This window comes from Xiphophorus hellerii, chromosome 15 (assembly GCF_003331165.1).
Source record: "Xiphophorus hellerii strain 12219 chromosome 15, Xiphophorus_hellerii-4.1, whole genome shotgun sequence".
Lineage (NCBI taxonomy): Eukaryota > Metazoa > Chordata > Actinopteri > Cyprinodontiformes > Poeciliidae > Xiphophorus > Xiphophorus hellerii.
The window spans coordinates 3225328-3248441 of NC_045686.1; the positions used below are offsets into that span (position 1 = coordinate 3225328).

The window sequence follows — 23114 nt, forward strand, 5'->3', positions numbered from 1 at the left end:
AGAAAATATGACTTGGAAAATTAACCCCCATGTATTTATGACAGGCTGAATCACCCAAACTATTGTGATAAATTTTTGACTGCATAACTTTACAAACGGCTCCCCATACCTACCAACTGAAACACTCTGTATTTATGTCAGATTTAAAGTTTACCAGCTGCTCGACTCCTTTAGCGGCGGATCGCGCGGCCAAGTAGTGAGCGATCAGCAGCATCTGCTCAAAATCTTCATGAGCCGGAGAGTTGGCCTCAGCCGACTTGGTCAAGTTCTCACACTGAAACCGAACCCACAAAGACATCGCATGTTTCACTGCTGCCATGTCAGAAATGTAAAAGCTTCCTCTTCCTTGTGTTGGGATTCACCAGCTGCAGCAGGAAGTTTCGCAGGTCGGCCCACATGCGGAAGGACTCGGGTCCGGCAGCATCGGAGAGGTTGATCAGGTCCAGAAACAGACGCTTGTAGATGTTGAAGTTCTTATAGGAAAGAAAAGAAGACTAAATATCCTGAATTAAATTTTTAAAACAACATTACAAGTAGAACAAAATAACTCTGGTGAAACACAGGAAAGGTTCTTGAGTATGTTTTACTTGTGGGTTTGGTGGCGCTCCGTGCTGCATGTAGAGCTGCAGCGCTTTCACAGCTTCTTCCTCCTTGATGAGATGAGTCGCATAAAGAGCAACGTACTTATGGAGGATCTTAAAGTTCTGGCAAAAACAAACAAATCAGTGAGGAAGAGCACAGAAAAACTCAAACTTATTCATCATCGAAGAGTTTTACTGTCCAACATCTAACAGTGCATTGGGGCCATTATAGAAACAAAACAAAACAAAAAGGAGCAAATTTATGCAAGGAATATTTACAGATTAAACAGAAAGTCTGTCTTTGTACCTGTTTGGAAGCTGTTTCCAGACATTTCTCCCACTGGCCTTTCTCTGCGTACAGATCCAGAGCCGCCATGACGTCCACACTGACCAGCTGAGCACAGAGTCACAACAACAGCTCGTCACATTCGGGAAACACACAGCATCAAACTTCAAACTGAGTGGACCTATGATGCAAAATTCACTTTTTGCATGATTTTTGTACTTCAATTTGGGGCTCTACTGATTCTAAAAACAGGCCAAGTGCTTAAAATGGCAATAAGTTTATGTTTTGTTGGTGTCTGGAAAATTAGCCGTTTCAAAAACCTCCCAATTGTTAAGTGACATTCCATGGGCACAGCAACCCAAGCAGAATTCCAACACATTTGGTCAGCTGGTTTTACAATGGCTGCTGGAAAAGAAAAGTGTTTTGTTGTTGACTTACTATCCAGAAACCACTTGCTGCATCTTGTTGATTGTGCAGGAGGCTCCGTTTTGCTTTTCAAAGCTGTACGGTCGTATAATTGTGCATTTGTTTGCAGCCATGTTCACATGCGAGTACAAATGTTGAGTTTATGGCACTATGATTGTGTGTAAAAACTGTAATGAACATGTTCTGTATTGCCCAGCATAATAGTTCACCTTTAAAAGTGTTTGATGAGCAGAGTTGTAGGGAAATGGTTTGAAATTTTAGAAATTAGAATATTTAAGTTTTCAAGAAAAGCTTAAATATTCGTTCTTGCATTTCTTTTCAATATTTACATTAATTTACTGGGAAATATGGGAACTATCTACACATTGTTTTTCTATCATTTAGTGTTTGGGGTTAATTTTAAGGTTAACTCAGCAGGAAAAGCAGAGATGCTTACAGACTCCACTCTGCCTTGGTTTTTAAGATGCTCCTTGTACTTCTGGTCCACGTAGTTTTCATATCTGTGAAAAACAGCCAGAAGTTAAGAAGGTAAAGCGACAAAACTTTTCCGTTTTTGGGTTCAGAAAAGATGCAGGTGTGTTTTTAACCTCGGCTCCAGCTCTTTGGCGACTCTCTTGGCTTTATTCCACTCTTCGCCATCAATGAAGGTATCGATCGCCTCTTTGATGAGGTCCATGTTGAGGTAAAGTTCAGCAGCCTTAGAAAACAAAACACAAAGAAATACGAGTGAGACCAGAGTTCAAAGGGCAGATAACTTTGTTTTTTAACCTTTGAGGGACATTTCAATTGACTATGCACTATTTAACTTTATATCCCAAAATTAAACACCTTGTTAAACTAAAATAAAAATTCAATATTAAATTTTTCCCATTTTCTTTCTTTAACAGTTTCAGACCTATATAGAGGTATAAAGTGTTACACATTTCTTAAACGTTTTATACCTGCTTTGTCAAAAAAATTCAAAATTTTTCTAAAAACAAAATGCAGAGTGGAATATTTTTGATCCAGTCTTCGCCAGATCAAAAATGAAGATTGTTTTTTATCCATAATTATTTTTGGAGCAATGAGAGTTAAAAGCAAAAACCGACACTCATAATCCAAAAGTGTGATAAAATGTTTGTTTTTTTATCTTTACTGCATACATTTTTTTCAATAACTTTAAACTCATCTTAGATACAATGTTTTTCATATTTTTCAAATTGTTTCGAAGATTTTATAAATGTTTCTACAAAAATCCTGATTCTTTTGAAAGACAAAAACCCAAAATGTGCAATATGTTCTAGAAACAAAAAGCAAAGTGGAATATTTTTGACCTGGTTACTTCAGCCATAAGTGCGTGCGTAAGTTCACTCACAGCGTTGAACTTCCTCAGCTGTGCGAGTCGCGGCCCGACGACCTGAACCACCTCTGTGGCTCGGTTCCCACTCAGGAACTTGATGGAAAGTTCGGCTGCCTGGAAACAAGCAAAAAAAACTAAATGTAACATTCACCTGAACTGGAGTTTTAGACCTAGTGACAAAAAGAAAAACATGAAGAATAACACTTTGAAAGCAAAACATAAATTTAACATATTTGCTTATTTGGAACTAATGAAATGTCTTCATCGCTGTTGCAGGAATCAATGTGACGAAACATAAACGAATGGACGAGTTTCTCTACATGATGCGACACGAGTTCTTTAATCCTGGAAATATTCTCCAGCTGATAAAAGGCTGATTTTGTAACCAACTTTATGTGATTCTGAATGTTCAGTTTTGATAAATAGTTAGTGTAAACGCTGATGTCCACCTTTATTCCCATTATTGCTTTTTCCGACCCTTTGACCTTTGCTAAAGCCTCACCAGGAGGCCCAGAGTTCAATCAGCAAACGGTTGTAACTCCCGACTCGTCCCTCGGGTTGACGCTACGGTTTCTGGGTTAATAAAAATCCCAGCGGAAACAAACCTATTGATCGCCACGACCTTTCCCTTCACAGCAAACATCCAAATTTCAAATGATCTCGTCTCTGCAGCCCTCAGGTCAATAACACACAGAACCAGATGTTCATCTTCACACTCCAAGGAGACAAATATCCACTGAGCTTCAGAGAATTTTAGCAACCGACACCTTCAGCTACTTTAGACTTGAACTTAAAATAAATGCATTGATGTCATGCATTTGAATTGGACTAATATTTATTTCAACTGCAAATCTGATTAATGTAAAAGCTGAGTGTTAACCAACAACACGCTAAAAAGGCAGAATATAAATTACAAAGATGCTACATTTACCATTATATCATTTTACCTAGGGATGCACCGATATGAAGCTTTGAGTCGACATCTGATATTTACAGATATTATTTATAGGGCTGCTGCTAACAATTATTTTAGTAATTGATTAATCCACTGATTATTCTATTAATCAGATTTTTAAAAATGCCCCATTCTACAAATGTAACAATTTTAGTATTAAACAATATTAAAAATACATTAAAAGAGACAAATAAACAAATAATTCAATTGATAAAAAAAAAATAATAATGTAACAGGTTTATAAATTGATCATCAGAAGGCAGGAATGCATGTCCAAATGCGTCCAAATATATAATGCATTCTTATATCGCATTTCTTAATAATTGTGGTATAAATGTAAAATAATCTGAAAAGTAAACACCTGTTTGGAAATAAAAATAAAAAAATAAATAAAAGTAAACATTTTATTGCCTAAAATGCAATAAAACTGCAAAAAACTTAAGGAGTTTTGACCAAAACATATTGACATATTTACAAAGGAGTTTTTTTTCTTTTTTTAATAAATACAAAATGTATACTGTATATTTTTAAACAGTTTTGGCTTAATTACTGTTCTGCACATGTCTGCAAATGCCATTTCTGCAAATGGCATTTTCTGAGTTTGTATACTCTAGTTAATTAATCTTGTGAAGTCTCTGTCTTCTGCATAACGCACACCATACAAATAACTATCGATGGTAATATAAACTTTAAATGTCATCCAGATATAATCTGGTGCTTCAGGCCGCAGAACGTCGAGAACCTCAGAAACAGAAACATTCTCCACAAATAAAACATGCTGTACCGTTTATTATTCAGCGGTTTACCAAAAGCAAAGATTTCATCACAGATTTGGATGGATTTTCTGTTTCCACCCAGGGAAAAGAACAAAAGTGAGAGAGACAGAAGACTTGACAATCTGCTTCTGTGGCATAAAAAAAGAAGATCTCTTCAATCAGTTTGTGCCAATTTTCAGTCACAAGCGCTTCTGAGTTTTACAAGTACAGTGCCTCTCAAAAAGGGATTGATTTTGTGATGAAAAAAAAGATAACATTCAAAAATAATGTTTAAACTTTTTGCGGATATAATGGAATGAAAAATGTCCTCACTACCTGATCAATTTGGAAAACTTTTGTAAGGTGAAAGCCATATTTTGGCGAATATTGTGAAGCCAAAAATCTGACTTTCCAAAAGACCGTAACAGACTGAATGGTGAAATTAAATCAAATCTATTAGCTTAAAGCAGAGCCCTTCAACCAGAACGCGACACAAAGAAAAAAATAAACAGGAACAAATAATAACAGCAGACATTTAACCATGCATTCATTCATCCAGCCTCCGGGGGCGCTGTTATAAAGTTCGTGGATAGAGTGGAGAGATAAAAACTTTGTATGGAGTTAAACATTCAGGTAGTTTGGATCTTCTTCTCCAGACAGAGTATTGAATGTATTTTTAATGATTCATGATTATTGAATGAATTTTATGGGACTTCTACCTTCATCCAGCACTTTTCCATCAGGGTGAGGTTGGACTCGTCCTTCACCTTCAGGTAACAGTCGACGGCGCGGGAATATTCTCCGGACTCCTCCCACTCCTTGGCCTGCTCCAGCAAACCATCCACACCCCTAAGCACAAACATTCAGGAATACATGGGTCAGGAAATTTTTCCTTTTATTTCCAAAAATGACTGCTGTAAATTTTTAAAAAATGAACAGTATGTCTGATTACTAAACCACACCTCCACAGCAGCTTTGCAGGGCTCCCTAATAAAAAATGGGGCTTGAAGCTGTAAACTCTTCAGGAATAATTTTGCGTTTTTTTTCCTCACTTTCTTTCGTCTCCACTGGCAACTTTTGATCTTTTCTCCCATGAGCCATTAAAGCATCGAGGAGAAGATGAGAGCTGCATGCTGCTGGTTTGCTTGCTAACGAGCTGTTGGAAGTTTTAGTTTCAGGGGAAAAACACGAGAGATTTTTAAAAAAAGCATCTAACTAACTATTTGTGGAAGGATTCATTTGGTGAGCTTCAGAGGAAAGGCTGCAAAATCATTGGGTTTGTTGTGATTTGAGGTTGTTTAAAGGTGACCAATTATGATTCCTCAAAAAGGTTAGGTATATAAAACATGTTTATTACATTTTTTGCACAAAATAATTTTTTAAATAATTAGATTTCAGTCTGCAGTTCTGCCTGTTTTTAGTTGTTGTTGGACCTCTTGTCACTTTAAATCCAAATACGCTGTTGCTGGCCACATCCGCCAACTCAACATTTACACTAAATCAATTCTGCACAGTTTTTCTGTGTTGATCGATACAAAAACTTCAGATATCGGTACTGACAGTGAAAAAAGTGGATCAGTGCATCCCTACAAAAACAGCCAGGTGATTTTTTTAAGTGCTTGGGCTTTTTTAGTAGCAGTAGAGACTCAAATAGAAGTATAAACATTTCAGAATGTCAGGGCTGAATTAAGGCAAAAATATAACTTTACCGGCCCCCCTTCTTGGAGGTTTCCCTCTCGTAGTCCTCCTGCAGGATGGAGAGCTTGCTGGGGAGATACTCCTTACAGATCCGAAACGCATCACTCCACATGTCTGCATCCTGTTAAACACACATGTAAGAAATAAAAACAACCGATCTCAATGAGGAATATAAAACAATAAAAAATTTAAAAAACATCACCTTATAAAACTTAACGGCCAGTTCAGGCCTCTGCGCTCGCAGCAGGAACGCCTCGGCCTTCAGGAAATCCTTCTCCTCGAAGCAGAACCGGGCCTGGCCGACCAGAACCTCAGAGACGCTCTCCGGGTCGTAGCTCTCGGCCACTCGCTGAGCGTCGGCCCAGTCCTTGTTGTGGACATACCTGGGACAGGTTTGGACAAAACTTTAAATTAGACAAACTTTTAAATATGAAATAAGAGACAAATGAACTAGTCCACCATATTTATGCACTAATCTGGAGAGTAATTTAAATAAATGTGTAATTTTCAGTCCTGGCAGAATATTTTAAATTAGAAATCATGACTTTCATTTAATTCACAGGTGTCAAACTCAAGGCCCGTGGGCCAAATTTGGCCCACCTTAAAGCTTTATGTGAACCGTAAATAGAACCTTCAAAATAATCATTGTATGTTTAAATAATATTTTAGCAATCAAATGAAGGCAGATTTCTACGGAAAAGGATAAGGGCCACTAAAAAAAAAAAAAAAAAATTCTGACTTTTTCTTAGAATTTAGAAGAATTATTCTGACTTTAATATTTCAAAAGCAAGAACCAAAATTCTGAGAAAAATAATTCTGAGGGAAAAAAGTTCCAAATTCTGACATTTATATAAATAATTTTGACTTTTGATCTGAGAAGATTAAGTCCAGAAATCTTTTATTTTCAGTGGCCGTAATCTTCTTCCGTAGTTTTCAAATGCAATCTGCCAAATTACATTAATGTAAAATGATGTTCAGGATTTTCATAAAAGAGAATTTCAATAATTCAGATAAATAACGGGAAGCAAGACTGTTAATAGCTTTAAAAACAGATAAAAGTTTGAAATTTATTCTAAAATGGATGGAAAGCTAGAGCAATAAAAATAAAAATGATTTGTGAAGTTCTTAGAAAATGTCCACAAATAATTTGGAATAGCATTTTATGATGATTCTAACCTTCTGTGCTCAGTTTTATACAAGTTAAATTTAGCTAAAATGAGTTTTAAAGAAAAAAACAAACAAACAATCTCTTCCTCCAGTACTCACATGAACACGGCTTCTTTTGGTTTTCCTGCTTTGATGAACTCAACTTCCGCCTCAGGAAACCTTCCCTTGTTTTCAAAATGAAACATGTCAGAATTAAGGATTAGCAGAAAGTATGAGCTGATAGTCGCAGGTAATAATGTCTGCTGCATTAGTGACTGATCAAATTTACAACAATGATAATAAGGGAAGCATGTCAGACTGTTGGAACTTCATTCGGATGGGAACAGACTTCCTCCTTTGCCTAATAAAGAAAAATCCCGGTTTTAATGAGCCGAGCCTCGTTACAAAGCGTTGAACATCGCTTCATAATCGCATCAAGCTTGTAAACAAAATCTTTCCCTCTGTGATGGCGGCTTAGATAAATGAGACAGGTGGCTAATTTACCTCGTCCTCCAGGTATATGGCATGCTTCAGGTGGATCTCAGGAATCTTTTCTTTGCAAGACAGGCGAGCCAAGTCAAAGGCAAAGTCAAATTCACTAAAAATTCGAGGAAAAATCAGTAAATAACACTTTGTAGACATGAATCTAAGCAGTAAACTAATAAATCATACAGTAATGTCTGTTGCTAAGCAGATAATGATGATGATGCTCACAACTTATTAGTAGCAGACTCAATGGCGTAGTCCAGCAGGCCAAACTTGTTGAGCAGCTTGACGGCGGCCTCTCCGCCCAGAGTCTTGGCCCACAGGAAGGCCACCTGTTTCTGGGCACCAGCACCTCCATGGCTCTTCGCCACCTGACGCAGATCACAGGGATATTTATAAAGAAATCAGTGCAAAGCTCGTACATATATTGGGAAATTTGCAGCTGATGATACGAGAGACAAACATGCAAGTTGTAAGTTAGTTTGAGACAACATAATCATGGTATTTCCAATACTTTAAAAGTGAACAATTTAGTCATTTTTTGGACATATTCATCTTTCCACATATCTATTTTAATATTTTCTCTTATTGATGTCCAAAGTGCGGTTCAGGGGACATTTGTGGCCGTTGGAATAATTTTGTGTGGCTGAAGAATGGTCCTAATTTGGACACATTTTGTAATTGAGTTGAGATTAAACATGGAAAGTTAATTTATTTTTAAACAGACAATGCTAAGTGTTAAGTGCTAGCCTTGTTGTGTTTTGCTTTTATTTATTTTTTAGAGCTGCTTTTGAACCATAATAAATTGAACACTGACCCAGTATATTTGTCATGTAGTAATGATTCTAATGTGATGTTTTTACCCTGTATGCGTCCTCCCACATGTCATGGATTCTGTACATATGGACTGCTGCCTTCCACTCCTCCGCCTCCATTAAGTGATACTCTGCTTCTGAGAACCGGGACTCGGCTTCCAGCTCCTGCAAAATAAATAAAAAAGAAGCATATTTACTAAATGTACCAGCATGAGTTAAACATCAAACACAGAAAAGCTTCACAACTTAAAGCTTAGCATGAATTATTAGCCTTCGGTATCCCTGCGCAAATCTGGGACACAGAAAAAAAAGAAAGAAATAAGAATCTGCTACGATTATTCAAAGCACTTACAATTTCACTTTAAAGCAAGATAAAAAAAAGTAAGTAGTAAACATATTTAGATACATTTATATACAAAAACTGCCATTGTAATCATTCATGTATGTAGCTGTGTAGCTAACACGACTATGAAAAGATTATTTTCTGTGTAGCCACTTGGGAAAACTTTTATGATTATTTGTTCCATTAAAATTAGAAGCATTATTACATGTGTAGAAATCAGTCTAAAACTAATTTGTTGCTGAAATAAAAAAAGATTAACAAGCATTTTTCTTCATGTTTTCATTCTGTGTTGAATGTATTGTAGATTTGGGATTTGAGGCCTTTGAGAGTTGATTTAATTTAAAGGTTCAGTAGTCTGTGTTAGATAATTCATGAGGGAATATTCCAGAGTTGCAGCTCATTTACTGTGAAATTCACTAACGCTCTTTTCAGCGACTACAGTCACCATGACAGACAATGTAGTCAGCGACAAAAACCCCAACAATTTACATGAGCAGCAAGGGTCCAACTTAGAGGCCAAGAAAATAAACCAAAAAACTGAAATCTGACATTTGCTGTATTAAAAGAAAGTCATCTAGTTTTCAGTTTCTACTGGTTTGTTTGAAATTTATATTTAGTTATAAGAACACGATTTGAGTCACTTTCTTTCAAAACATTTGCTAATATTTACTGCTTCTAATTTGATAAATAAATAGAAGCAGTAAAGACAGTAAAACTCTCTAGATAAATATACTTCTACTTAATATAAATGTCATGGTGGTAAAAAGACAAATAGTTTGTGTGGTACTTAACATTTTCCTTTGTAAGAAAATTATTTTGGCAATATTTTTACCCTTATTACAAGCAAAAAGTCTCCATTTCCATCAACAACTGCTAGACGGGACAAATTTGCATCAGTTTTGAATTGCAGTTGGGGGCCACACAAAATTAGTCCATGGGCCACAAATGGCCCATGTGCCACACTTTGGACACCCCTGGTTTAAATGATCTGAAAATAACTGGTCTTAATTTCTGCTTGTGTTACACTAAAATTGCAAAAACTGTTCTTTTGGTCTAGTTTCAAGTGGAAATATCTTAATAGACTTTAAATGAGACAGAACAAAATTATAAGTAACTTTTCAGCAAGAAATAGGAGCCAGTAATAAAATCAATAATTCCTCAATATGTATTTATATTTGTAAAAGAAGAGATCAAATACGACTTAAAAGATACTAAAATTTTCAGAAAGATGCCTTTTTATTAAAGGAACAATCTTTACAGATATAACAATCTAAATTTTAATTTAAAAGAAATGTTAAAATTAATATGATGAAGTGATACAGTGTTGAATCAGCTGAGTTTTGTGTATTTTTTGTGTATTTGAAAGACGTTAATGGGTGCGAGATATTATAAGTTTATACTTCTTTCTGCTCCCTTTCATTCATGATTTCTTTTAGTTGTTACATAAAGTATTTATATTTATTATTGAGTGAAAAAGAAAAAAGTACTAGTTCCACTGGATTGTTTCACTTATAACTAGGACTTTTTCATCAATATTAAGGAATTAATGACTTAAAACAGACTCCTACATCTTGCTGAAAAGTTACTTGTTTTCTTACTTCAAATGTACTAAAATATTTGCACTACAAACTAGACAAAAATACTTGGTGAGATTTTGTGTTTTTTTCAGAGAATGAGGTCGACTGATTCCTTCATGGGGGAGTTTTTCCATCTGTTGCTGCTGCTGCACCTTGGCCAGGTGGAGGTGGGTCTCCGTCAGCAGGTCGGGGTGATGTTTGCCCACTACACGAATTACATCATCAAACATCCGGTTCTTCTTGTACATGGCGACAGTGAGGTCAGGTCGATCCAAGGTGGAAAAAAGCCTGCAGGGTAAAAAAAAAAAGTTTTAGTATAGTTGTTTCTTTTTCATGCAGTTTTGATACAGATGAAAGGTGAAAGTAAAGGTGGCAACTTGAGTTCGTTTACCTTTCAGCCTCCTTTAACTTCCCGTCCTTCTCCAGCTCCTGAGCTCTGCTGATGTACAGATCGCCAACCTCCTCCTGTGTCATGCACTGCACAGCCAGCTGCACACATTTCACAGCAGCAGCAAATAAATCCGTCACATTGTGGAGAAAATCTTCAACAAACTGGCATTCTGGATGAAATGAATAAATAAAACTAACTTTGCTTCTTCAGTGGTTTGTCACTGACCTTGTGAGCTTCCTCCCAGCGCCCCGCTGTGGTGAACATGTCAACTGCATCTTTAATGTGACCGCCCTTCACAAACAGCTGCTGCGCCACCTTCAGGCCAACAAAGGAAAAACACATCCATCAGATGGATGGATGGAGAAAAATAACCATGACAGATGATGGAAAACAAAACGGTGGTTGGATGGATGGATAGATGGATGGATAATGGATGGATGGATGGATAATGGATGGATGGATGGATGGATGGATTTATGGTTGGGTGGATGGATGGATGGTTGGTTGGATGGATGGATGATGGATGGATGGTTGGATGGTTGGACGAATGGATGACAGATGGATGGATGATGGATGGATTTATGGATGGATGAATGGATGGATGGATGGATTTATGGTTGGGTGGATGGATGGATGGATGGATGGTTGGATGGTTGGATGGATGGATGGATGAATGGATGACAGATGGATGGATGGATGGATGGATGGATGGATGGATGGATGGATGGATGGATGGATGAATGGATGGATGATGGATGGATAGATGATGGATGGATTTATGGATGGATGAATGGATGATAGATGGATGGATGGATGGATGATGAATGGATGGATGGATGGATGATGGATGGATAGATGATGGATGGATGGTTGGATGCTTCACTTCCTGTTGCGTAAACTTTGCTGCTCCTTCAGTCAAATTTCTCTTTCGGATAAACAATGGGAACTTTTTTGGCGTGCCGTGGTGGCGTAGGGGACGGCGCGTAGGGGACGGCGCCACCGATGTTTGGAGGCCTTGAGTCCTCGACGCGGCCGTCGCGGGTTCGACTCCAGGACCCGACGATATTTGCTGCATGTCTTCCCCCCTCTCCCTCCCCCTTTCCTGTCAGCCTATTGTCATATCAGGGACACTAGAGCCCACAAAAGACCCCCTGGAGGGGTAAAAAAAACAAAACAATGGGAACTTTTCTTTCTCTCCATGCAAACTCTCAGGTTTCTTCTTCGTCTTACCGAACCTGCAGTAAACTTCTCTTTCCAGACGTTTCCAAAGCGGCGGCGCGGAGCGCTTGTTATCTTAATTACCTTGTGTGAATGTTCCCGCAGAGCGATGCGGCTGCTATTTTCAGCAGCTGACGGCGAGCGGAGGCCGTTTGGCTCAGCTGAACTCATCACAATCAGCGCAACATGCAGAGCGCATCAACACCATCATCAGCTTCCTGTTCCTTTATGCTTTCCACTTCCTTTATCTCATTATGTTCCCCTTTCCAACAGCTTTACTCCATAGTTTATTGTGTTGAAGGTACATTCAGCAAACTTTTCATTAAGGCTGAAACGCCCTGCAGCAAGCCGTTACATAAACAGAGAGACGGGAGAACAGTTAAAATGGCGACTGCTTAAACGCTTTATAGACGCCACAGACATTCATTAACAAAGCTGCAGAGATCCAACAAATCCATTGTTCTTCAGCTTAAAATGTATGACATTTAATGATTTGGTGGACTATTATATTCTGCAAATTATGTTTAAAACACATAACATATGTTTGCCAAAGAAAGATTTATTAAAAGAGACAGAATTTATAATTTGAGAGGATCAGAGAATTTTTTTTTTTTTTTTTACAAAAAAAGACAGGAATTTAAACATTATTTATGCTTGGTTTTCATTTTGCCTCATTTTCTGATCTTTTTTGTTTTGTGTACGGTAACAGGTCTACATGTAAGAAATGGCTCATGCAAGAAATGGTTAAAATTCAAGTATAATTTAGACTACTGTATATGGATCAAAATAAAGTATATCTTGATTTTAAAAATCCTTGAAGATTGTTGTATAATCATCTCACTATGGATTAAATAATTTAAAGGTCTGATTATTTTGGGGGCTTTAAATTATTCACTGTTCTCTAACTAATTTACAACTTTTCCCTCCATCTTACCCCAACATTTATTTCTCTCCTCTCACCTCGTAGTCCTGAACGGAGGCGTAGTGCTGAGCTATCTTAACGTAATATTTCTCTGCTGATGGATCTTCCTGTAACTCCAGGATGTGGACGGCCTTCTTCCACTGGCGAGCTGCGATCGCCGCCTCGATGGCTTTAAGGGTGCAGCTGGGAAAAAGACGACACACACACTTTATTATGAAAATATTTAGTGGTTTAACCATTGCTATATTAAATTACTGGATTGAATATCACGTGGTATCACACATGCGCTATTGATGGTAAAGGCAAAATAATGTAAGAACACATTCTCAAAGATCAATAAACTTTAAATTCTAGTGAATATTTAACACTGGAGCTGGAAGACATTTTAAATACCCAAAATAAATAAACAAAACAACAGAAACAACAAATAAATTGCATACTGAAGTTTCTGTAAACAAAACTGCTCTTCAAAAAAAGGGCTAGTTGAGACCAAAACACCAGACTGTGGGCTTTTACCATAGATTGTGTTAATATTCATAACAATCAAGCAGGATGAAATATTTTTTGCTGTAGCTCGTTCAATTTGAACAAACTATTGCTCCTACAAGAGGCAATTATGTTAAATTAAATTACTGTCCAATATCAAAGAGACATTTGCTTATTCCTCTCTTTAATCTAACCAAACTCGCAGAAACTAAACTGTTAATATGACCATATCAAAACATCAGAAATTTTCTCAGCTTTAATTTATTTAGCCTTATTTTATAGAAATCAGACAAGAAATAAGGGGCATTATGAACATTTCTGTGAGAGATTTATGCTCATCCCGCACTGGAACAGTTTGGTTTTGCGGATTTATTGCATAGTAATGGCGCCTACAGGTGTGCGTCACTAGCTATAGCAACTAATCGGCGCAAAAATATGCCGATGGGTTTAGCTACCCGTTGGTCAAAGCTAAACTTCTTTATTCGTTCAAACTTTCTCTGCTAAATCTGGGCTATGACTAACTGTCTATATTTGGATTTTTGGGCACGGTTAAAAATAATTCCTTTTATCTTTATAATTGCATTCTTGGTGAGGATTTAAACAGGGATTTTTGGCTCCGTCTGTTGTGTTTATTTATCTTTCCTCCTCTCTCCTCTCCACCTGTCCATATCTACACCACCCACCCTGCTTCAATGAAATGATTGATGGCGCCGTCCATCTGTTTCTGCTGGACGAGGTAGTCTCCCCAGGCCTCCTCCAGATTCACCACCTCGGCAGGGAAAGCAACACGAGCCAGCTCCACCGCTTTGGGAAGAGGGAGAAAATTACTTGGAATAAAAACTACAAAAATATAAATAAAGACATGAAGATATTTGAAAATACCTTTTCTGAAAGCTCCACCTTTGCAGTAGCACTCCAAAGCTCTCTGGTTGTTCCTGACCTTCTCATATAAATCTCCAGCCTGGTCAGTAGAGAAGAACATGAAGATTATGAAAGTTAAATCCAACAGTTTTTCCTGTATTTTTTATATTTAGCATTCATTGCAGACAAATATCAAACATTTAGTTTCTAAGGATGAAATCTGCAGCTTATAATTACAGGTCAGATACATTAGATGATTAAACCAAAGAAGTCTCAAATTCTTCATCAACCTCTACTTGAAAATCCAACATGGCTGCCCTGCGTGTAAAACGTGTTAAAAGTATTTGGACTTTAGTCCAGGATCCGAGTTCTGACTCCAGAGTTTGATGTAAGGCTATCAAACTCAAATAGCTGTTTTATTTACCTTAAAGGCATTTGCAAAACAAGTAAAAAGGTAGATCTTGTACTTCTCTTCACTTTCAGATGTCTAATCAAACACGGATGAAAGATTTTTTGAGAAGAGTTTTCACACAGACATAGGAAAATGTGCAGAGAAATAGCAGCCAGATGGAGTGGAGCTCAAAATAACAAGCAGAACTGTTGCTCTTGTGCTCAAAGTTTCGCTCTCCTGTCATCAATTAGGAGAACAATACTTCACTAAACAAATAAATAAAAATCAGCACCACTTACTCTCTCGTAAAACTCTCCCTTGATGAGGCTGGCAGCGATGCGGCTGACGGTCTCGGTGCTGCTGCAGATCTCCGGCCGGCTGATGGTCAGGCGGGCGGCTTTGGCAGGAAGTCCCGCCCTGAGGTAAAGGTTGATGGCGCCCTGGAAATCTCCTTGTCTCTCCTTCACTTCGCCAGCGCGCTCGTCCTGACCCGTCTCCGTCAGCCACTGGTGGTAGTTCTCACGCAGGCTGTTGAGCTCCGGGTGGCTCTGTTGTTCACCCAGGAAGGAAAAACTGTGTTATCATTTAAAGAAAGCTTGTAAAGCAACCCGACGGCTTGGACATTCACAAACATCTACATTTATTTCACGTATAACCAGGACTGAATAAATGGAGCCTGCAACGTTGGGTTTCCATGGCGACAAGTAGGGCTGGGCGATATGGGTTAAAAATAAAATCTTAGTTTTCAACACCAGCTCCACGTTCAGATTTAAATTGACATTTCTCTTGCTGTCTGTTAAAAAAAAAGAACTTAAGAATGATAGAAAATATTTTCAAAAACTAGTTTTTATTTTAATAATCACTTCTCTGACATGTAGGACTAAGTTGTGCAATTGTTTAATTACATGGATATAGGCATAACATTACGAGGGAAAAAAACAATTTTACCAAAACTTCTTGAAATAGACTCAGTTGTTTGCATACCTGCTGATAATAATTTGATGCTGATATATTAAAATATGAAGTATTCCTTTATCTCTTAAACCAACACCAAAGTACAACTTTACAAGATGCTCAATATTCCTCATTTTAAGTTTTTAAAAAAATAATTTTTCATGTTGGAGTTCTCATAAAGTGACTACTTTATTCTTGTATTATTTTGACTTTATTATGGTATTACTGTGTTCTGGTAATACTATGACTTTATTCTCACAATAAAAAAATTATCTTAGTCTGACCATATATTACAGAGTTGACCTGAATTCAAGATGGCCGCCCTCAGAGTGTTGTCATCACTCTGAACTATGGGAACCCAAGAAGTGCATTGGTGAAAACAAATTCCTGATTTGCCAAAAATTAAATCTTCAAAAACAAAAACAAAGATTAATTGATAAAATCAATTTATCACATTTAAAAGAACCTATTAGCAATGAACTTCCTCGAAAAATATGTTTAATTTGGCTTTGGTGAGACCTCAGACCCGGTTAGCTAAAAAAAATCCTCTATATTCAGGTAGAAAAGAAAAACTTGATGCATTTAAATACGGACTGTCTGCATGTATTTCTGTCAGGTAAGTTCACCTTGGCTTCGGCCACAGCAATGCAGTCATCCCACATGTGGAGCTCTTGGTACATCTCTATGGCCTCATCAATGGCATTCTGCAGATGCACACAAAACATCAAACATATCAAATGACTGTTGTTAGGAAGCAACACAGGCAGATTGATTAAAAGCCTTTTTGGTTTGTGAGTAAATTAGCAATAATTTACCAATAAAACCATCTCACTTTTGGCAGAATGGGTCAGATGGTTTTAATGTATCTTGAAATTGCAACTGTTAAAATACTAACTGGTTAAAATTATTTCTGTTTAGTTAGTCACACCAACCTGCTCCATGTAATGCATCTCAGCCAGTTTAAAGTTCTTGTCCAACATGGCCATGTGGGCTTGGACTTGGTAAAATGACATCCCATCTTCTCCCTAATCAGACGTTCAAATATGAAAATGCAGAAAGCAAAATTCAGCTAAAATGCTAAGGTTTGCTATTATGTCACTAGGATGTTGATTATCTTAATTCAGTTAGTAGACAAATAACCTGATAAAGAAGGCTTGTTCTAAAATACCTCTTTGAAGAACTTTAGTTAATATGAAACAACATTTCATTTCCCTTTGTGATCAATAAAGTACTTTAATTTTAATTGAAAAAGTTAAATTTAGCTAAAATGCTAAAGTTAGCTTCAAGGCTGTCAGTAGCATGTCATTGACTTATTCCATTTAGTAGGCAAACAACAGCGTATAAACTAAATTTAGCTAAAATGCTCAGTTGATTATTGACTTACAATTTAGTAGTAACAAAAAGAACAAGCCAAATTTAGATAAAATGCTTAGGATTGCCAAAAATACCTTAGCTTTTGAGGATTTGCTGTGTCATAGTTTCAGCTAGAAACGCTATTCGACTTTCAGTTTGTAGAGATGTTGATACCTTTTACGGTTTTTCTACAACTTCCCTCTGAGCGTCTTGTTATATTTTAGCGTGTGGGCTATCACTAGCAGGTTGACTAACATTAACTTACTCCATTCAGTATGCTAATATTAGCATTTATATCAAAATTAGCTAAAATGCTTAGCTGAAATCATTAGCTTGAGGGCAGTCAAGCGGTTTAAAACAAACCGTTTCCTGTGAAACCTTGTCTGCGATCTGATTGGTCTGGTGGAGGAACCGGACAGTTGAGGCGTCACCTAGAGCAGCAAAACATCTGTAGAATGAGAATTTAAAAAACAGAGAAGAAGAGAACGATCAAGAGAGATAAGAGGAGCAATGAAACAACAGTAAAAGCTGATCGAAGGCCTGGAAACCTGCAAATTTAATGAACTGAGATAAATAGCAGAATCAGTCTAATGAGCCTTCACATGCACCGCAAGTCTGAGAAATAGAAACCCCTTATAGCATTCGGCTACTTTATTACCAACTCTGTCTGAACAGTTGCATCAGATTAATGAAGAAGTCATAAAGAGAAGTTTAAAAAAAAACAACTCCTTCTTACTGACTCTTCCTCATTAACATCAGTTTCCCTCATTAAGGGCATCCACTCCAGAGTAAAAAAAAAAAGGTTCTTTTCTCAGATTTTGGGATTTATGCAAATGGAGCCAAACCATAACGAACAGCATATGCATTATTAATGACAGAGAATTCAGATTTGAGGAGTATTTTTTACAACAGAGAGAAATAAAGATGGAGAGCGCGAGAAGGGGAAGATGACGGAGAATTAAAAACTGTCTGATGATAAATGAATTTGGAGGCTTGGACGCACCATCTGCTGTGTGCTTGTGTTTAATTTTGTATACCCGGACATTTCGGGGAATCTAATTATGCATTCTTATGAACAAAATATTTCTTTGTTATGGGGGGAGAATTCAGTTCTCCCAGAATATTTTCTCCAGAAGTTGTTAAAGAAAAGGAAAGCGTTTAAAAACGCAGGTTTGTGTATTTCTGTTGACCTGCTGACCTTTCTGCAATGTGCAGCTGGCGCGCCTCTAAAGCCAACTTGCTGAGTGTCTTCCACATGGCCTCAGTCTCTGGTAACATCTCCAGCGTCTCCAGAAACGCTGTTGCTCTGGAAACAAACAGAACAACGACATACAACCTGAAACTCGACAAACAGTCAATTAAGGACGCCCCGAGTCGTCTGTCGGGTCTTTCATCCAAGCATCAAACACAGTGCAGCTGCTGCAGATGTTTTTTCAGCTTTAGTTATTTCTTTTACTGCAATTTGTAAACAAATCCTGATGTCAACAACTGTGAAGCTAAAATAATTCACCTGTAGGAATAGAATTAGGACTTAAACGATTAATGGGATTGATCAATAGGCTGGCGATAAATCAGTCTTATCAACGTTTGGTTTTCGAAAGTTTAATTTTGGGAAAATATGGATATTTTTCACCACTGCGCTCCTTTTAGTTCAGAGTGATGTCAGGCCGCCATCTTGTTTGACATTTGTGTTTTACAGCTTCTATTTTTGTGGACTTTCAATTCAGGTGAACTCTACGATGAAATAAAAAGGGTCAGGCTAAGATTTTTTTATTTTTTACAAAACATAAAGTCATAATGTTACAAGGATACAGTAACAGTAATATCTAGTAATTTGAAATAAATGAGAATAAAATATTAAGAGAATGAAGTAGTAACTTCATAAGATCATTAATTATCCAAGCTTTTTTCTCATTAAAGCAAATTTTTTCTTGTAATTTTAAGATCTTCTTCTGGTAAAATTGCCTCTTTATTCTGCTGATATTATGACTATATTCTTTTAATTAAACAAACATTATTATTAAAATAATATATTATGACTATATTCTTTTAATTAAACAAACATTATTGTAGCTTGGCCCTGATACTCAGTTGTAAACTTCACAGAAGTGAGGATTGAAATGAAAGCCACTTTCTGAAAAAGTGCAAGACGTGAACATTTCTGTAAGGAACTGTGACTGACAGATGGTAAGAGATTTAGGTAAAGCTAATAAGAGTCATTTTGAAAGGGGATTTTTTATGCAAAATTCACATTTGCATGCTTCTGTACTTCCATTTGGTTCTTAACTGCTTCTAAAAACAGCACAAGTGATTTAAAAAAAATACAACCAGTCGTTTTTAGGCAATAAGTCAATGTTTTTTGGTGTCTGGAAAATGAGTTTCAAAAATCTCCCGAATGTAACTTGACAAATCAGCAGGACCTACCCCTCCTAGTTACCCCAGCTGAGCAGAGCCCGTTACCCAGCAACTCCGCCCGTTACCTAGCAACCCAAGCTGAGTTCCAGCATGTTTGGTCGGCTGGTTTTACTGCTGTACAATGGCTGCTGAAAATGAAGTGTTTTGTTGATGACTTACCGCCCAGAAACCACTTGCTGAATTTTTTTTGGTTGTGCAGGAGGCTCTGCTAATGCTTTTCAAAGATGTATGGTTGCATAATTGCACATCTATTTGCAGCCATTTTCACGTGCGAGTGTAAACTTTGAGTTGGGGGATGTGGCCAGCAGAAGCTTATTTGGATTTAAAGTGACAAGAGGCCCAAAAACAGCTAAGAATAGGCAGAACTAAGCGGACTAAAATCTGCAAAATAATGTAATAAATATGTTTTGTATAATCTGTAGACTCATTCTAACCTGTTCAAGGAAGCATAAAAGGTCATTTCTAATAAAACCCAAGAGAGTTATTGTAAAAAATTCAGCTGCTCCTTCTTTGAAATAAGAGGTCAGTTAATTATTTCCTCCGTTCGATGAGGAGCCTTCACAAGAGGCTCCTCTTGGAGGTGTCCAAGTCACGACATGCTGAGGAGACACATTACGTCTCCCAGCTGGCCTGAGAGGGCTGCAGAAAAACAAGAGGAGCAGGAGGAAGCTGAGGGATAAAAGGACATCTGGGTTCTTCTGCTCGCCCTGCTGCGCAGCAGTGATTCACACCGAGGGACGGATGGATGTTTACACCGCGCCACACTCATCATTAGAGCCATCTTCTTCTTTTATTCTTCCAGGAAGCGAGGACTGGACCTACCTGTCGTAATCTCCGTCGTCGATGGCAGTACCGAACTCGATAAGGCCTTCGTCCAAAGTGTACGCCACCATGTTGACGCCCTCCGTCACTATGACGTCTGTCTTTCCATCGGCTCGTTCCAGATCTATGATGTCTCCCTGGAAAAAAAAAGATCAACTTTATTCACCAAGTCTACTGTATGACACAAGAAGTTTGATTTCAGTTCCGCTTTGCTCTCAACTGAAGACATTTTAAATACAAATATGTTCATTCTGGATATTTGGTGGATTGATAATATGCATTCATATTGGATATCATCCATTCCATACTGATATGTAGGCCAGTCACAATAAACAATAAATCAGTTAATCACATGATAAATTTAAACAAGCTCAGTAATTTCCGTTTGCATCATTTATTGTTTTTTCTCTTTTTACCAAAAACTGGATGATAAAAGTCTTCAGTCTGGTGCTTCGGTTTCAACAAGAATAATTTATATAAATAACAAAATCAAACAAAATACTTTTTTTAATATAAAACATATGAAGATGTAAGAAAAACTGAAGGCGTGCGATAGCCTGTCGCACTATCTTCACAAGAACCTACAAAATAAATAAAAACCAGGGCATATCTAATTCACGTTAAAGAATTACAGCAAAACATAAAGTGTGATGTTGAATACAGAAAGAAATATTTGGGCTATTCTTAATGAAAAAACACATAGAAATGCTTTAAATGATGTACACATTAAATACGATTCAGCTTTTCCTGTTTTGGCTGAGTCAGATTTAACAAAATTATTTGTGAGATGAACTTTTGTACTTCCCAAAAACAGATGGAATCATGAGGAAAAACGTGAACTAGCATCTCAAAAGATCAGCCAGGAAGGCGTGTGCACCCACCCTGATGGGGAACATGGTGATGCTCTCTGGGCTGTCGATGCTGTACCAGATGCAGATGTGGCCCCGGTTCTGGGCGACCACCACGTCGCTGCCGGGCACCCACTGGACGTACGAGCAGAAACTGAGCAGCGTGGTTTTCACCCGGGACTCGATGTCGTACAGGTTGAGCTGAGGAGGAGCGAGAAGGCGAAAAACACAAGATTCATCTTCAACAAGCTTAAAAACAATCCGCTGCGTTGAAAAAAGCAGGGCTTTGTACGCTTTCTATAAAATTCACTATAAAATTCAAGCACTTTAAATGTAATTTTTAAACTCATGGAAAATTATATATCTGGAAATGTCACACTCTATACACCTGACTGGTCTGAGAACAAAACATTAATTTAAAAAAAAGAAAATCTTGCAACTTCAATAACTTTAACATTCAAAATATGAGACGATCAATAAGTCACTGAGGCATTAGGAATAATAAATATTCATTACACAGAAACAATACAAACAAATTGTCTTTAGATAAATGATTGCATAAATTAAATGCTTAAACACAAAGCAAAAAGGAAGTTACAAAATCAAATCTCTAAAAAATATTTTTTGGCATTTAGCAAATAATTATGGTAATTCTAACTGACATAAACAAGGAAAGTTTAGTCTGATTTAACTTCAGACAGTAACAGTGAAAAAAGTCTGTCTTTTTATTAAATGTATGAAAGTATCCATAAATTTAGGCTTCCAATGAAGGTTTAGATTAAAGAACTGTACACAGTTTGAATATCAAAAAATACAAAAATCAATCACTTTACAAACTTTGAAAACGCCTCATTAAAATTCAAGCATTTTTATGGATTTAAATCAAACCTTTGAACCCTTAAAAGGGAAAAATTAAACTGTCACACTTTTCACACTCACCCTGCTCCACCCTTCAGACATTTTGTCAGATCAGATAAAATTATTAGATTTAATAATTTGGCAAAAAGAGTGCAGAACCAACAATATTTTTAAAATAAAGACGTAACAATGCAGATTTTAGCAACATTTTTTGCATGAGATAAATCATGCAAAAACCACCTAGCAAGTCGTTGCTAGGCAACCAAAGAGTGAGTGAGTTAGTTTATTCCACCAACTTTGCTTAGTGAGCCATAAGAAGTTGGACAGCTGAAGCCTTTTCTCTGCCTACATCTCCCAGAATGCAGTGCGATTCTGGATTGAAGTTCAGTGAACATTGCACATATTGAATATTCTATCAGACGTATTATTTATTGATATTGATGACGTGTCTATATGTATAGCTATTGATTTGTAGCATTATTTTTTATTGTCATTAGAATAGTTTCCCAAATGAAATTATGACATGAGCTAGTTTTTAAGAAATGGCTATTAGCTAAGAAGATTTACATTCACTATTTTGGACTCTAAGAATTTAAATAATCCACTATTATTCTGCTATGTGAAAAACAAACTGAATTTAAAGCTTAGAATGAAGAAAAGTGGAAAGTGAGCCTCTTCAGTAATCCATAATGGTTAGTTTATCCCAACTGTCCATCCTAATTCCCAGGTGACCAAGCTGTTCCCATGCAGAGCCTCCAGGCATATTGTGGGTGATGGATGCAGCTCTGACAGCAGACAAGCCCCAACTAAGGATGAATGTTTTTTTCCTGCTATATCCATCTGTCATTTGGCCTCTCTAATTTGCTGCCTGCAGCTCTTTATCTCATTGTTTCCAGTCTTTCAGGCTCTCGGGGCGCTGAGGTTTCATTCTCACCCGCAGCTTCTTGTCCCTGAACAGCAGTTTGCGTCCAGTTTCATTGAGCTCCAGCCAGTCAATCTTGGAGTCGTGGCTGATGGTTCCCAGGTTGTAGCCTGCAGCCAAGTCCACTGAGGACGGGAAAAACAAAAACAACCAGCAGATTAACTGAGGGGCAGCCAGGCTGCCAGCACAAGGCTTAAACCTGGGTTCAGGATTAAAAATCATCCAATTATCCAGTGGGGGAAACAAACATTAACTGCTCCGTTAGC

General features: G+C 37.4%; 1 protein-coding gene across 1 annotated transcript in view; it reads right to left on the bottom strand.

Moving 5' to 3' along the window:
- ift172 (intraflagellar transport 172) overlaps positions 1–23114 on the bottom strand; it is a 37459-nt gene that overhangs the window by 6582 nt on the left and 7763 nt on the right. The window contains exons 15-42 of the mRNA XM_032585787.1: positions 22861–22973; positions 21102–21269; positions 20221–20357; positions 18182–18289; positions 17347–17431; positions 16563–16655; positions 16257–16334; positions 14976–15224; positions 14307–14385; positions 14108–14228; positions 12977–13121; positions 11024–11113; positions 10799–10896; positions 10560–10695; positions 8536–8652; positions 7901–8043; positions 7691–7784; positions 7307–7371; positions 6243–6423; positions 6052–6161; positions 5062–5191; positions 2648–2746; positions 1881–1990; positions 1730–1793; positions 889–975; positions 588–704; positions 363–473; positions 155–274 (exon numbers count right to left, since the gene is read on the bottom strand). Of these exons, the coding sequence (XP_032441678.1) occupies positions 155–274; positions 363–473; positions 588–704; positions 889–975; positions 1730–1793; positions 1881–1990; positions 2648–2746; positions 5062–5191; positions 6052–6161; positions 6243–6423; positions 7307–7371; positions 7691–7784; positions 7901–8043; positions 8536–8652; positions 10560–10695; positions 10799–10896; positions 11024–11113; positions 12977–13121; positions 14108–14228; positions 14307–14385; positions 14976–15224; positions 16257–16334; positions 16563–16655; positions 17347–17431; positions 18182–18289; positions 20221–20357; positions 21102–21269; positions 22861–22973 (3248 nt within the window). The remainder of the gene's footprint in view (positions 1–154; positions 275–362; positions 474–587; positions 705–888; positions 976–1729; positions 1794–1880; positions 1991–2647; positions 2747–5061; positions 5192–6051; positions 6162–6242; positions 6424–7306; positions 7372–7690; positions 7785–7900; positions 8044–8535; positions 8653–10559; positions 10696–10798; positions 10897–11023; positions 11114–12976; positions 13122–14107; positions 14229–14306; positions 14386–14975; positions 15225–16256; positions 16335–16562; positions 16656–17346; positions 17432–18181; positions 18290–20220; positions 20358–21101; positions 21270–22860; positions 22974–23114) is intronic.